The following is a 15,920-nucleotide window of genomic DNA, read 5'->3' as shown; positions in this document are numbered from 1 at the left end:
TCTGGGGAGGGTGGCATTGTAATATGTTGGCCGATTTATGTAGGATATTATATTAAAGTAACATATTTATTACTAAGTATTTATTGATGGTAATTAGACTTGAGGGAGTTATTCATGGGAAACATTTGGTTGACCTAGCAGAACCCCCCCCCCATTGTCAGACCAGTACTTGAGAGGACATTCAAGCTGGCATTCAGTCTATTTTGTCTGGGTGTGGTTATGAAGGCACCAAGGTCTAAGAGACATGGGACTCTGAATATTTACTAGCGTTGTCGTAATTTTACTCTGTTGGATTTTGTCATATGTTGCAAGACTTCGTTTTGTGTTGGATGTCAATAAAGTGCATCTCTCTGGAAGAATTGGGTTGCTGCGGAAGAGTAATAAATTATATACCCACATGACATTAAATCACTATATCACTACAGGTGGTAAAGTGAATATCCTGCTGGGCAATGGAGAGCGGGTTCAAGTGAACATTTTACTTTCCACCTCATGGATGTAGCACAGGTTTCCTTACCAATCCTAGAAATTCTGCTTACAATCCAGTTTATAAGAAGTACAAGCACACAGACTGTTTACATCAATACATTTATTTACATGGATATGAAGAGCACATGGCTATGTACAATGAGATGGTGTGAATTACTGTACAACCAGACAGTACATGACTATTTACATAGGAGCGCCGAGTTCTATGTACACCATTACTCTACACATAAAGTAACTGACATTCATCATTCTGCAGCTCTATCCCGGGTATATTCAGAAAATTGGATAAAGGAAGAGGTATTGCCCATTCCGACCCAATAAGACGAGAAAAACTAGAGATGGGCCGCTACTTCTCCTTTACACCGAGGTTTGAACATGACTCTCCTACTGCCGATCCCTAACTTCTGCCAGATTATCTGTACAGTCCGTATATTCAACTTCTTTTTGCTAGTAAAATAAAGACAACCTTCACAGCTCTGTCAGGACAACGTACAATTGAGACCCTTCAATGGTACAGTGGTTGGAAATATATTTATATACATTTGTGCAAATATGTTCTTTTTGTTTCCTTTTAAAATCCTACTTCCCCGCTAAACTACCATCCACCACTTCCTTTAAGGAGCCTTCTACTGGGAGAATTACAGAGGATGCCATTGCTGACCTCCTGACCCAGGAGGACAAGTGTGTAGACCAGGAGATGGAGTTTAAGCAGAACTCCTAATTTATATCATAGGCGTGCACACAGGGTGTGCCAGGGGTGCCTGGGCACACCCTAATCATCCCGTGTGGTGCATCTTCCCCCCATTTAGACCCCCGATAGTTCAATAACGAAAAAAATGTTTATCCTTTTTTCTTTGCTCTCCTAAAAACATTGTAAAAAAATTATTTAAAAAAAAATTGATAAAATAATAAAAAATAAAATAATAAAAATGAAAACTACTGACACCAATCTCTGCCCTTATGACACCATTCACTGCTCTGCTGACACCGTCAGTATATATATATATATATATATATATATACACATACATGCATACACACACACATATGTATTTAAACTTTGAGGTACACACCCGAATGCAATAGGCTGCGCACACCTATGATCTACATACTTGTCAGTGACTTAAAAGGTGCTGAATCCGTTGGATCACAATGACAGCCAGGGAACTATTATTTCCAGAGTGAGAGTTCAGCAATGGCAGCCTCCATATTTCTCGATACAGGTTTCCTGGAAGTGAACCTGTACTTTGGTAAACCAGCAATATTATATTATAACAAGTACTATAATATGTCTGTAAATACTTTAAAGTGGAACTCCAGACATATTACAAAATACCCTTGGATTTACTTGGCAAAGGATTTGTATTCCAAATATCTACTCAGCCCTGTTAAGCAGTACAGCCCCGCCTGGCAGGTAAGGAGACATATTTGTGTACTGCAGATTACTAACACATACAGGTCTTGTCCCTCCCCCAGTCTGTGATTGGACAGTAAAAGGCAAAATCAGCAGACTGATAAGGTCACCTCTCTGTCTCTTTTCTCTCTCCTCCTATTAGACTGCCCATTCTTAGCACATGAGCACAGCAGTACAATTGATTGGCTCAGTGTGTTGCCTCTACCTCTCTCAGTCGGAGTTCTGCTGTACAGGGATTGCGGGTATCTCAGGTGCTTTCATTGCCTTTAGTTACATTTAATAATGCAAAAAAGGATATAAAGCTGAATTAATTTGCGTCTTTCTGGAGTTCAGGTTTACATTCCTGTAAATGAAGATCCTAATCTAGGGCTCACATTGTGTAGTTACTGATACACCCCCCCCCCCCCCACACTTCCGACCTAATTACAGTGCAATGCAGGTGCCTTAGCAACTTACTGACGGTCAGGGGCGTTGCCAGGTTAGGTCTACAAAAGATCTGGGGCTAGAGCCCATAGCAGCGTAGTAAAGAAAGTCATACACTTGGGCAGGCGTACACATGTATATAATATATGTGTGTGTGTATATATCCCTAGAGAGCCCCCCACTTACATCAGGGTCCCCAGAGCCTCCTGTCCCCTTGGGGACTCATGCAGAGACTGGGGCTATGGACCCCAGATTCGGGGCTATAGCCTTAAAAGCCACCCCCTAGCGACGCCACTGCTGATAGGCACTCACATTTCATTTTGGAATGTGTTGGGAATTAGGAAAGCTTTGGACCTGAAAGTCAATATTTCAGACCTTCCAAGGTGCATCAAAGCTCTGGCAGCTGATGGTCCCTGTTATAATACGATAATGTTGGTTACTTTAAAGCAGAACTCCAGCCAATTTTTTTTTCCATGTTTTGGATAGAGTTGGGAAGGGTTGAAATATTTGTCAGGTTCCTATCACTGCCTGCATCCCTACTGGGAGAATTTGTCACATTCCCTGCCCCAGACACACAGCAAGGATGTCAAAGGAAATCTCTGCAAAGTAAGTGATAATCTGGCCTTCGGCAGGTATCCCCGAATTCCACTCAATTCCCATACCTGTGACAATGGTAACATTTTAATTTCCATTCAAGACCTTTCCTGGGAACAATGATCACCGGGACGGAAAGTCAGAATAGCAAAAAAATCTGACAAAGGTCCTGATCATCCCCCACTCTATCCAAAACTAAAAAAACATTTTGTTTGGATGATGTTTTCATCACTTTTATACATACAGCAAAGTGCTGACAAATCATCTTTTATTTCTGCTTCTATTATAGTGCTGAAAGCTCTGATGTGATTGGCTGCTGGAGGTCAGGTGGACATCACCACTCTCTACAGTAATAGATAGCCAGTCCTATGTCTTACTGGGCACTAATGAGATTTAGCTGCTGCTATCTGTATACAAAAAAAAAATAGATTCTTTATTCTACTCAAGTGCCATCAGCCATCCATTAAACAATAATGGAAGCAAAATCATTTTACTGACAGTTTTATTAAACTTCCATGTTATATTTGGTTGGCGTGCTGATGAACATCACAATATCCCATAATCTCTGCCTTCATCTGTATACCCGTTTATTCGCGGTAAGTTGAAAATGACTATTGAACTGTAGAAGGGTATTTAAAGTGAAATTAAGTATGGAATTCTACTTTAAAACCCAGCATAGAACAAGTGTCATTTGTACACTTGTCATTTTTTTTATAGTCACTAGATGGCGCCCAATCCATTTTTCTAACTTCATGCACATACAGACCAGATGTAGTACAATAGTCTATTTGATAACTGTATGGGGTGACAGATTATGTTATTTTATTCCCTTCATGGCAGTTGGGAATTGTGTACTACATGTATGGCCACTGTTAACAAGTGGTCAGTCTTGCTACTAAGAAATTAAAAAAGAGATCTCTGGTACAGCCGAGCTCTATATAACCTAGGACGGCTTTGATCCTGTATAGGGAGAATGTATTTCTCAGCTGTCAGGAGTATAGGAGGATATAGAGATTCTACAGCTTTGTATCATATTTGGCATTCAGTAGGGGTATGGCAGTTTCAGCAGTCTATGGGTACCCTGGAATTGTGGAACTACAAGTCCCAGGATGACCTGATCATATTTTTTTTTTCATAGTAGCTAGGCAGTCGGATTTTCTGTGCCTATCATTTTTACACTCCACCTTAAATTGATTCCCACACTTAAGAAGCCACCAACTCTTCAAAAATGAGTTTAGTCCTCAAAAATAATGGTCAGTTGAGAGGAATGTCAAGTGCTGTCTCTTACAGGAATGAGGCCACGTCACTATTTGCGCATACCTAGACCCCCCCCCCCCCCAGTCACAAGCACCTCCCCCTCCACCTAAGCTTTTTCAATTTGATTGGATGCTCTCCAATCAGGCATGATCAATCACAAGCCCTGCTGTCAGTAGCCATTTACTCTCTGACATCATCAGGGCCGGGACAAGGGGTTGGCAGGAGGGACGGCTGCCCTGGGTGCAGTGGTTTATTGCAGGGATGCGGGCGTCCTGACCCTGACCCTAATGGAATGGGGTGCAGTTTGGCATCTTTGCCCTGGGTGCTGGATAACCTTGTCCCGGCACTGGACATTATAGTTCTATGTACAATGAGATCTTGCACTTGTCCAGTACTAACCTCCAGTCTTACATCAGAGCCCCCAAAGTGGCCAAACATTCAGATTTATAATAAAAAATGTAAAATATTGGTCAGGGCTAACCCACATATAATTGTCCTTAAATGAACACATACAGTGCATCCATTTGAATTTGATAGAATCCAGCATGCACTGGTACAAATATTAGTCCCCATGATGGAAGCCACTGAAAAGTGCTATTTTTATTTTTTATTTTTTTGCTCAAAGAAGTCTCTGAGATGCATTGCTTTGAGCGTGTTTATCCCTTTTGACGTCCTTCTGTTACAGCATTTTAGTCTCCACATGCTGTGTTATAATTCGCTGGAACGCACCGAGGGCTCCAGTTTGTGTGACAGCGCGGTCAGGACTTTGTCAAATTTGTCAAATCTCTCGGATTGGCTGCCCGCTGCTCCTCGGCTGCCCCACAGCATTCGCATTTGGAACTCTGTGCTAGAGACCTCCAGGAGATCCAATCTGGGGTGGAAACCTGTTCAGGGGTGGAAAACACACAATCAGGAAAGAGTCTACAACAGAAATGACAAATATATGCTACAAAAAAAGATTGTTTTGTGTAGACTGAGAAATGAATAGAACCTCGGTCAGATTTTACTTGTTGGAGAGGTATGTGCCTGCTTCCTTTTTCTGGAGACACCCTGCAACTGGGACAGGCAATGATGGAAACATTCTGCAACAAGAACACTAGTAGAGCTGGGAAGGGATTGACATCTGAGGGTTTTTTTATGTCTCTATTGCCTTCCTTCTATAAACCATTATTGTACCAGTCAAATCTGGAGCATTCATCCTGTGCTGGCAGGGAGGGCAGGTTATTTAATACACTGCAGCCATGCATGATGTCATAGCTGATTATACAGGCATGAGTCAGTCTGTTGAGCATCTTTGATAAATGGTGACTTTATGCATGTATGTGTCACAGCAGCCAGCATGATAATCATCAATAATTAATGAGAGCTGCAGAGATGCATTAGCTTAATGGTCACTTTAAGGTTTACAGACACAGAAGAAAATTGACATGCTCAGATACCTATGTTATGTGTTTAAGAAACAGAATATTTCTAGTACATATAAATAGCATAGTTGCCAACATTGTAAAAAAAAAAATTTGAGACACTTTTTTGGCAGTAGGCGGAGTTGTATTATAATTAGGGGGCAGGGCATGCGGTTATAGGTGTGGCATATAAAAAGGTGAAAAATGCGTTGGCAAAATATGGGCGTGGTTTACGGGGGGGATAGGGGGCGTGGCTTACATGGGGCGTGACTCAAAGGGGTGTGGTTAGAGTCTGAGATTCAGGGGGGAGAGGGAAAGGGGAGACAGCAGCCCCCCGATCCTGCACCACAATAGCAATATGTGTTTGCCAGAGTTTGACAATCAGCAGATAAAGATACTCCAAATACCTGGTGTTAGCGCTTCAATCATCCCGGCGCCATGATTGTTATGGTGTCAGGAAGATTGAAGCGCATTATTTCTATTATTACATTGTAACATGAAATGAAATCATTCAACTCACCATAATGCAGAATCAGTGGGAGCCCTGAGCGCGTCACTAGCCACGTTGCCTGCCACCAGATGCCATGAGGTCTCCCAAGCGGAGCCCCTCCTTACATCTGGTGCCCCTCTGACATCCAGACTGACCGGCCCCCACAGACTGGCCCCTGCATCCACAGACTGGCCCCCACATACTCACTGCACGGACTCCCCCGACAGGACATTAGATCTCCTGGCCTCCAAGCGGCAGCCGTCGTTGCCGCGCTGACTTTGAACTGTGGCCACAGGTTCTCTATTGAAGACCAGCTTCTGGTTTTCTTAAAAATGGCAACCTCTAGCGGCTGGCGGCAAAAAAACTGGAAATTCAATTTCCCGGGACAAACCGAATTTCCCGGGACAAAATTAATTCGGGACAAATGTCCTAATCCCGGGAATGTCCCGGGGAATTCGGGACAGTTGGCAACTATGAACTATTTCATAGTTGCCAACTGTCCCGAATTTCCCAGGACATTCCCGGGATTAGGACATTTGTCCCGAATTAATTTTGTCCCGGGAAATTCGGTTTGTCGCGCTAGAGGTCCGCGGCCGGCAGAGACAATGTCTCTGCCGTCCGCCATTTTTAAGAAGACCAGAAGCTGGTCTTCAATAGAGAACCTGTGGCGCCGCCCACCCCTGCTGCCAGTGTGTGTGAAGAGCAGTGGGCGGCGCCACAGTTCAAAGTCAGCGTGGCAACAACGGCTGCTGCTTGGAGGCCAGGAGATGTAATGTCCTGTCAGGGGAGTCCGTGGGGGCCAGTCTGTGGATATGGGGGCCAGGATGTGGATGTGGGGGCCAGGATGTGGATGTGGGGGCCAGTCTGTGGATGCGGGGGCCAGTCTGTGGATGCGGGGGCCAGTCTGTGGGGGCCGGTCAGTCTGGATGTCAGAGGGGCACCTGATGGCATCTGGTGGCAGGCAACGTGGCTAGTGACACGCGCTCATGGCTCCCACTGATTCTGCATTATGGTGAGTTGAATGATTTAATTTCATATTACAATGTAATAATAGAAATAATGCACTTCAATCATCCTGACACCATAACAATCATGGCGCCAGCATGATTGAAGCGCTAACACCAGGTATTTGGAGTATCTTTATTTGCTGATTGTCAAACTCTGGCAAACACATGGTGCAGGATCGGGGGGCTGCTGTCTCCCCTTTCCCTCTCCCCCCCTCCTTTCCCTCTCCCCCCTGAATTTCAGACTCTAACCATATCCCTTTGAGCCACGCCCCATGTAAGCCACACCCACTTTTTAATGTAAACCACGCCCATATTTTCTGACGCATTTTTTACCTTTTTATATGCCACACCTATAACCGCATGCGCCGCCCCCTAATTATAATACAACTCCACCTACTGCCAAGAAAGTGTCCCGATTTTTTTTTTTACAATGTTGGCAACTATGATAGTTGTATCGTTAGGACATCTGGATGGTGGTGCTTGATGGGGTTCAATGCACACTATTGGACGTAAATGAAAGACCTAAACCTCCAAAGCCTCATTCTAAAAATATGAACAGTTCTAATGATTGGGACCTGCAACTTCCGATACCGGGTCAGCTGATTGCTGTGATAGACTCTGATTGGCTATTACAGTGATCACTGTGAAGCTTACCCCTCTCTCTCTCTCTGCGAATGGTATCTCTCCCTGTCCTTGCAGAGAGTGAAAAAAAAAGTGTGCATAAAAAAATAAAAATAAAAAATAATGATAAAATTAAATTAAAAAACATTTAAAAAATATACCTAGATCAAGGTTTGTGCCAGGTGCCAGGGTTAGTGTTTGGGTCAGGGTCCATTTTTTTTTTAATTATTATTATCTGTGTCAGTTGGTGTCAGTGTTGGTGTGTTTTAAGGTAGGATAAAAAAAAAAGTAAAATTCGCACTATTGTTTCTCGGCTGTACTATGGGCACAAACAACAAATAACATACATATATGGTATAGCTGCAATTGTCAGGAGCAAGAGAATTTATTGTGGGTTGGTCCTTGGTGGAAGATCATGGTAGTAGCAAGAAATATACAGCTACATTAAAAAAAAAAAATATATATATATATATATATATATATATATATTTTTTTTTTTTTACTATGCTGGGACAGTTTTTCTTTGATAATAAAAATAAAATAAAATCATGATATATCTATTACCATTTACCACCAAATGAAAGCCCAATTTGTCCTGAAAAAAACAAGGTATAATCCACCAGGATGCACAAAGTAGTTGTGATTATATGTAAGGTTTTACTAACACGTGTCAAAGTTGCAAAATCGTGCTTGGGCATTAAGATTTATTTTACCCTTAGGTACTCAATCGCTATCCTGTGCTTCATATAAAGTCCCAACCCTTGTGCTCTCCTCTTTTAGGTGCGAAGGGGTTAAATAAAGCTGACCTGTGGGCTGAGTAATAGAAATATAACACAAGCATGGATGGCCTGAATGTCCCTACCAGGCTACTGTATTCTGAGAGTTGCTGGTTCTGGCTATCAGAATGCCCAATGCCCAATCAGTGCCTGCATCGGCTAAACAGTTCTTCTGAATTGGCAGAACTCCTTTATGGCCAGCTTAAGACTCTGCTTGGTGGATGAGACTAGACCTGTCTGTGCATGGGTAGACTGAGACACCCAAGAGAAGAGGAGACAACAGGAACAGTGAAACAAGAGATAAAGTGATCCACAGGCAGTTCTATCTTCCATCATGGCCATTTAATATCTAAGTAGATATTACTTGGCCTTGTCTTGTGTGGAGTATTTTGCATAGCCCACTGCTCTCTTATATATCTTGGGAACTCCAGCAGTAAGATGTCTCCACTGGAGTTTGTCCCACCAGTCTACTATTCCTACACCTCCCTTGAAAGTGTTTTTCTATAATATAAATTAGGCCTTTTCTGATATTGGTAAGTGTGCATATTGTATGATATGTAGCACCTAACAATGCCTCAAAATGTTCCACTGTTTGTTTATGGCATTAATCATAGTAGAGTTAAAGGGTAGTTCCAGGCTTTTTATGTTTATTAAAAGTCAGTAGCTACAAAAAGTGTAGTTGCTGACTTTTAATAAACAGACACTTACCTGTTCCACGGACCAGCGATGCGCCCAAATGGGGTGTTGCTCCTGTCACCCTCCTCTTCGCCTGCACTTCCATTACCACTCTGGGCACCCGGCCGTGACAGCTTTCGGCTTCACGGCCAGGCATGCACGGCGTATGCACAAGTCGCGCTGCGCTCCCGGAGTGGACAGGCGATCTCCTGGGACCTGTCACGTGTCCCAGGAGATCGCCTAGAGGGAGGGGCCGCCTAATGCGAAAGGAGGAGTCGCCTAGGCGGTCCCTGGGTGGAAGGAGGAAGTGGGACAGGAAGTCCCCCTCCTAATGAGGCCCCCCCACTCCCCCCCCCCCAAAAAAAAATTAAATTCCAAATGTGGCATGTAAGGGGGCGAGGAGTGCTTAAAGAGGAATTTCCATTTTTGGGTGGAACTCCAGTTTAGCCCTTGATATCCTAACATACAACATTACTGACTATGTTCTAAACATTGTGCTAACTGATTAGTCAAGACAGGCCATCAGATTTAGAACAGAAAGGAATGCAGCAGGATGTTCAAACCTGCTTGGCCTACTACAGTACATGGAGAATAATGAACCCTTCTGGGTGCCACCAGCTGAGTTTCTGAAGAATGCACCTATGTTGGCTTACCCTGTAGCCTCATTTCAGCGTTGGTCCGGTAAAGGCCTCCATGATGTGCCACCATCCTGGCTGCTTCCAGGTGAGCCATCACCACTTCTACTCCGCTGTCAATGCTATCCCAGGGTTCTCCTCCATCTAGTAGAGGGCCATCTCGCTCCAGAAGAGTGATTAGAGGTATAATATGCGGGAAGGTTGTATTGCTCAACGGGAGGCTCTCTGCAAGAAATCAAAAAATTCTTGTAATTATGGTAAGATGAGAATCTCAAAGATCCAAACAAAGTTTTCCTACTTCTCATTATTATAATGTACGCAAGTCACTTCTCTATAGAAATGTTGCAGAATGACTCATCTTGATGATCTTAATGTCACTATGCTGTGAATTTACAAAAACGATGATCACACCACTAGAAGGAAAGGTGTAACTAAAACCTGTGGCTTGTTCAAAAATTCCCTTATGTACAAAGACTTTCTGGAACACAGACAATGCATATCTCTTTCATTTTGAACACTGCAATATCACAGTCATAAAACGGAAGGTATCAGCATGCCCTTGCCTTTGCTCCAGCCAAAACTTTTTTATTCAGTTTTGGATAGAATAGGGAATAGTCAAACTTTTGTCATGTTTCTATTGTTTTCTGTAATTCTGTAAGGATGATTTTCTGCTTAAATTACTTTAGGTAACAAAATATGAAGGCAATATACCAATGGGGACATTTGCATTTTGCAGAGCAGAGTAGGGACTGGCCAGAGAGGGATTACTTTGATGCAGTTGACCATGTATTGCAATGTTTGTTAACTAAAAATCCCTGTTTTTGTGCAAAGTTTGCTAGAAAGGATATATAGCAGTGTGCAGAGGGTATATTCAGAATCTTTAATGTTAACATGTAATCACACCAATTTAGCACTTGATATAAATATGTTTAAGCTATTGGGATTTGCGCACAGGTATATCTTATATACTGTAGAGTCCAAAAGTTACTGAAGCGCACAGCACATTTTCACTACTTTGTCTGCATTAAGGCAAAAAAACTTTAATAGCAGCTTCCCCCAGTAACCCCCCAGACCCTTACCTAAGTCAACTCTTGATCCAGCATTGTGCCCTTCTGCTGCAACTCTTCACTCCTTTTCCTGTATTCACTGGAGGCTCTGATGGCAGCGGGAGACATTAGCTCCTGCTGCTGTCAGTTAAATCCAGTGAGGAGAGTGCAGGGGGGCAGTGCCGAGCTGCGCTATTTGTGTATATGGACGCACACATTCTGTCTCGGAATGTGTGTCCCCATAACACACAGCTTGTTATGGGGGCACATTCAAATGAGGAGGAATGGACAGCGCTGGTGGGGCCCCCAGAAAAGGAGGTAAGAGACCACCCTATGCAATATCTTTTCATACAGCAGGTAAGTCACTACATTGTGAAAAAAACTCAGCCTTTAACATCACTTTACGTTGGTCAGAATTCCAAAAGAATAATTAATCTTGGAGCTAGCTTTCTTTCTGCCACTGTATTATGGGAAAAAGAAAAGGAGCAGTTGACTGGTTTCTATTAACAACTGTCCCTGGGATCCAAGACTTCTCTTTGCTATCTGGCAGGGTGCTTGGAAGAAAAGACTAGCTTTGGAGAATTACAAATCCTTTCGCCTTGTAAAATACTTTGGCTGGAGCTCAGCTTTAAATGTAGTCCTATGTGGGGGCCTTGGATCAAGGTGACTATGTAATTACCTTTGCCCTCATTCATGCTCTTCAGAAATGGTTTGAGCTTCTTCTCATACAAGATGGCCCCTTCTGTGTGCCTCTGTCTCAGGGTAACCCATGTCTGTTCCAGTCTTGAGATCTGTAGAGCGAGAAGCAAACACTTTATAACACTGCGTGTAAAAAAATAAATGAATCTTGCTATGTTATAGCATCATTTCCTTCCAGGCAATAATAGAGCAGGCAGGAGCCCTCATTATGTGTGGACAGCCCCCCAAATCCCTCCCTCACCGGTTTACTAATGTGACACCAAATGAAAAGAGACACATTATATCCTGGCTCTGCTCCGGTTCTCCCATGGCTAAACACAGCAAAATATGACTATTTGTCAGATCTGGCTAAGACAAGTGAAGATACAACAACCTGACATGATATGATATCTGCAATTCCAAGATGGGAGCTATCCCAAGAGATGGGAGCAATCTAGGGTTTGCTTTATATGGGGTGAAAGTTCAACTCCAGCCAAAACTGGAGTTTTGAATTGTGGGTTATGGGCAATGGTAGGCTCCTAAAAAGCCAAGAACAGTCCTAGGCACCTATATTGAAAGCAAGTGAGACTTGTGACTTGATCATAGAAACTCAGTAGTTAATTTGTCGTCCAGATAAGAAGGGAGGGAAAAAAATAGGGAAAAAAAAAAGCTGATGGTTTGTAGCCAGTCCCTACCTACACTCCAAGACAATCAGCACTCTATTACAATGCATAGTAGATACCCAGCTCCTTGATTGCCCAGTCACAGACTGGGACAGGTGCTCAACTGCAATTTAAGTTTAGAAAAAGGTCCAGGAGCTGTATGTGTTATCTGGTAAAGGTTGCCAGAATCACAAGGCTGCCTGATCAGAATTATAATTTATTTGGCAGGCAAAGCATTTCACATAAGAGTAGTTCAGCCATTTGCCTGGGGTTCTGCTTTTTATAATCCTGTATAGTCCATGTTATTATTTGTTTTTTCTTTGCCTTAAAAATACCTTAAAATATATTTTACTCTCAATGAAAAGAAATCAAATTCAAATCTCACACTAGAGTGCTTTGTCCTGGTAGAGCTGAGTAACAGGTACACCCATCAGCAAAAGTGTCCTAACACCAGCTAATAATGCAGAGGAGAGTAGTGTGTCTGATCAGCTCTGTTACTGAGTGCAAAATATTTAACTCTGGTGCCTATTGGACTGCACATTCATATTTAGACACCCATGCACAACAGGTTGTTGGTAGTGGTACAATGTCAGAAAATCGTACAAAAAATAACGCATTTGAATCGATCGTACGATAATCTGATAGTTAGTACACAGCTTTCGAGACTAAAACAAACCCTTTTCTTGTACGATATCAGGTACGATTTGATTGTATGATTTTTGCTTAATCGGTACAGTTTTTCGTCCGAAAATACAATACAATATCACTTCCAAATTTTTATTCTGTTATATGAGACTTTTTTGTACTTTAGTAACTTATTCATTTGTTATATGAGACTAGCATGCAAAAAAAAAAAAAAGGATGATCATTCGTCCGATAATCTCATCATATGTACTAGGTTTAGGCTTATGTTCTCTGTACCTGTGACATCTCCAAGGCGTTCATTACAGCCGCAAAACTGTACATATTTCCCAGAGTGCCCTTCAGTTCAGCTGCCAGTTGTATGGTCTTGTGAAGCAGAGCGGCTCTTTCCTCCGTACTGCCTGTACAGCCCAGGATGTCCACAGCGATCATGATAGACATGGTGTGAAATCTGTGGAGCAATGCAGAGAGGTTAGAACGATCTGCCACACAGGTGAGTTTCCTGTAATCACTGGGTAGAATAATGGCTTTCCATTTTATAAACTACAACAAACATTTGCTTGCTAATCAGAAAATCAAATGGCTGCACAGGATTCTATGGACAATCACATATACATTATGCTTATATCATCTACAGAGCCCCCCAACGCTGTGTTTATCTCAACGAATGATACTGACTGACCAGGAAAAAATCCTTCCTATATAATCGGGTCTTCCTCTGAGAATCGGTGACTTTGGGAATATATATGTAACATCACTGATCTAGGTCCATATGGGAATATATGCACAGGCTGAGAATTTAAGCTCACCACACAGCCTAAAATTTGATTGTGAAACCTCACCATGTGTGTGACTATGACCACTCAACTGACAGTAGACAATAGCGTGGACTAAGTGATATAAACCAAAGACTGGAAGAGTCCACCATCATGGTCTCCAGGGGCCATGTTGGAAAGGGCCGTCATGGTGTTTCTGTCTGAATAATGATGTGGATGGACAAAGCACAGTTTTATATTAAAGTATATCTCTAGCTAAAAGTTTTTTTTTTTATTTGGTCTACGGAACACCTTCCCATCGCCATCACATAGAGGAGATGTAACCTGTAGCCCATGGAGAAGAATTAGGCAGCATTTCTGAGAATAAACAGTTCATTTTTGCATGTAATAAACAGGCTCTCCTGCATGCTCTCTATCCGTATTTCTCTGTATCTGTCTCATATTTGTACCTTGAAAGTAATCCAGATCCAACTTGGTAATTTGTACCAATGCATGATTAAAAGTGCTGTATATGCTGCAACTATCCCTTTCACCTGCAAAGAGCCCCATGGGCATAAAGTCAATCTGTGGGCGCTTACACAGGGCCAAGGACTCTCTCCTTGGACTGGCCATTGGCACCCAAAGTTGGCCTGGCCACAGGCACCCAAAGTTACATCAGCGGGAAGACAGTCAAAATGTTTCTCTTTAGTCTGAATGGAGCAGTGGGGGAGTCAAGTGCGATCAGTATTAGAAACGGGGGGTCAACCTGTTGCTTTTTCCCATATGAACATAAGCTGATATAGTCATGTTTTAGTTGTGCTAAGGCCCACGGCCTGTTCAGTTTAATTGGGGTTAACTTTTTGTTTTGACATTTGCATCCAGCGTGTCACTACAGTCAGTGATGACAAAAGCCTCTACGTCTGTTCTCAACACACCTTTCCAGAAGGTCAAGTCGCAGCTGGCGGCCATGCGGCAGTGTTAGGAGCTCCATGCCTGAGCTGACTCCCATGATCCTCTGCATCTCCTTGGTAACACCGAGTATCCTGGCAACCTGAAAGTAACGTGAAGATGGAGATTAATCTTTCCTAATTGGAAATAGATTCTCGCCTCATTTTGAAGGAAGCGTCCCCGGAGGACAGCAATAAACACATTAATGGCAGGCCTTTTAATCTGGCCATACTGGCAAGAGAATAAGGTGATGTCATGGTGACATCATTGCAGCGGCCAAAAATATCTCAACACTTTGAGTCTTCATTAGTGTTAAACATTTATTTCAGATCAGTCAGCCTGAAGCCATGAAGCCACTTTGATTAATAATTTATATATGTAAAAAAGGCCTCTGCTCTAATTTAAAGGCCCCATAACTATGGACCATATGAAAAACAATTAGGCTATTATTAAAGGAAGATTATTGTGCTTTTCCACAGAGCAGATATTATGAGCTATTTCCATAATAACCTCTGTACTCCTTTCAGTATGGGGTTCCTTAAAAGTACTGGTAAATAATCATTTGAACTTTTACTTTGTTATGTGTGTACTGTACCATATTCCTTTAATTGTATCACATAGATTAGTAGATTCACCCAGAAATGCATTGCAATCTCTCAGCCTCCCTGCTCAACAACAGAGAAGGGAAACAGAACCTGACTGAACTTGTATACCATACCATTTAATGGTATAAAGTTCTGTCTATACCATTAAACACAACTTATGCCGCGTACACACGGTCAGAGAATCCGTCGGAATGCGTCTTATCGGACCGTGTCGTCAGATAATCCGACTGTGTGTGGTATGCATCGGACTGATTCCGTCCGAATCTCCGTCGGACCCAATTTTCCAACATGTTGGAAATATTTCCCGACCAACTGGACCAATCAGACGTAATCCGATCATGTGTAGAGAATTTTGATCGGACCAAGTGCCACGCATGCTCAGATCAAATTCCTACATCAAAGCTATTGGCTACTAGCCTGAATCTAGTCCCATCGTAACGAAATTACGTCATCGCGTTCTGAAAGATTGGATTTTTCGACAATTTAGTCGGACCGTGTGTATGCAACAGTTTCGGACAAGATCCGACGGAGAAAATCCGACAGATTTGGTTGTCGAAATCTCTGACCGTGTGTACAGGGGCTAAGACTGCTAACCCCGTAACAGGTAGATCTATAAAGAAATTTTTGCAGCCCTTATACCACCAATACTGAGCTGAATAGACAATTGTTGTTGATACTATTGGACCTATAATGAACTTTAATGTCTACAGGATCTGATAATTGAAGCCTGAAAATTAGAAATTTAAGAATGCTGTTGACTTGTTTTGTATTTCTAATTTGCTCTAGAACATTAGGTGGAT

The 15,920-nt window shown here is 42.5% G+C and overlaps 1 protein-coding gene across 4 annotated transcripts in view; it reads right to left on the bottom strand.

The window, feature by feature from the left end:
• Positions 1–574: 574 nt before the first annotated feature.
• Positions 575–15,920, bottom strand: part of SH2D3C (SH2 domain containing 3C) — a 145,738-nt gene continuing 130,392 nt past the window's right edge. For all 4 annotated transcript variants that reach the window (XM_077478722.1, XM_077478721.1, XM_077478723.1 and 1 more), the window contains 5 exons: positions 14,503–14,618; positions 13,092–13,263; positions 11,510–11,621; positions 9,803–10,009; positions 575–5,061 (listed from right to left, as the gene is read on the bottom strand). In XM_077478722.1, coding sequence (XP_077334848.1) covers positions 4,886–5,061; positions 9,803–10,009; positions 11,510–11,621; positions 13,092–13,263; positions 14,503–14,618 — 783 coding nt within the window. In that variant the 3' untranslated portion in view covers positions 575–4,885. The remainder of the gene's footprint in view (positions 5,062–9,802; positions 10,010–11,509; positions 11,622–13,091; positions 13,264–14,502; positions 14,619–15,920) is intronic.

This window comes from Lithobates pipiens, unplaced genomic scaffold (assembly GCF_037356315.1).
Source record: "Lithobates pipiens isolate NorthernLeopardFrog02 unplaced genomic scaffold, aLitPip1_a1.2 Scaffold_1, whole genome shotgun sequence".
NCBI classification, from domain to species: domain Eukaryota; kingdom Metazoa; phylum Chordata; class Amphibia; order Anura; family Ranidae; genus Lithobates; species Lithobates pipiens.
Note: the sequence above shows the minus strand (reverse complement) of the source record. Positions and strands in the feature narration are given on the sequence as shown.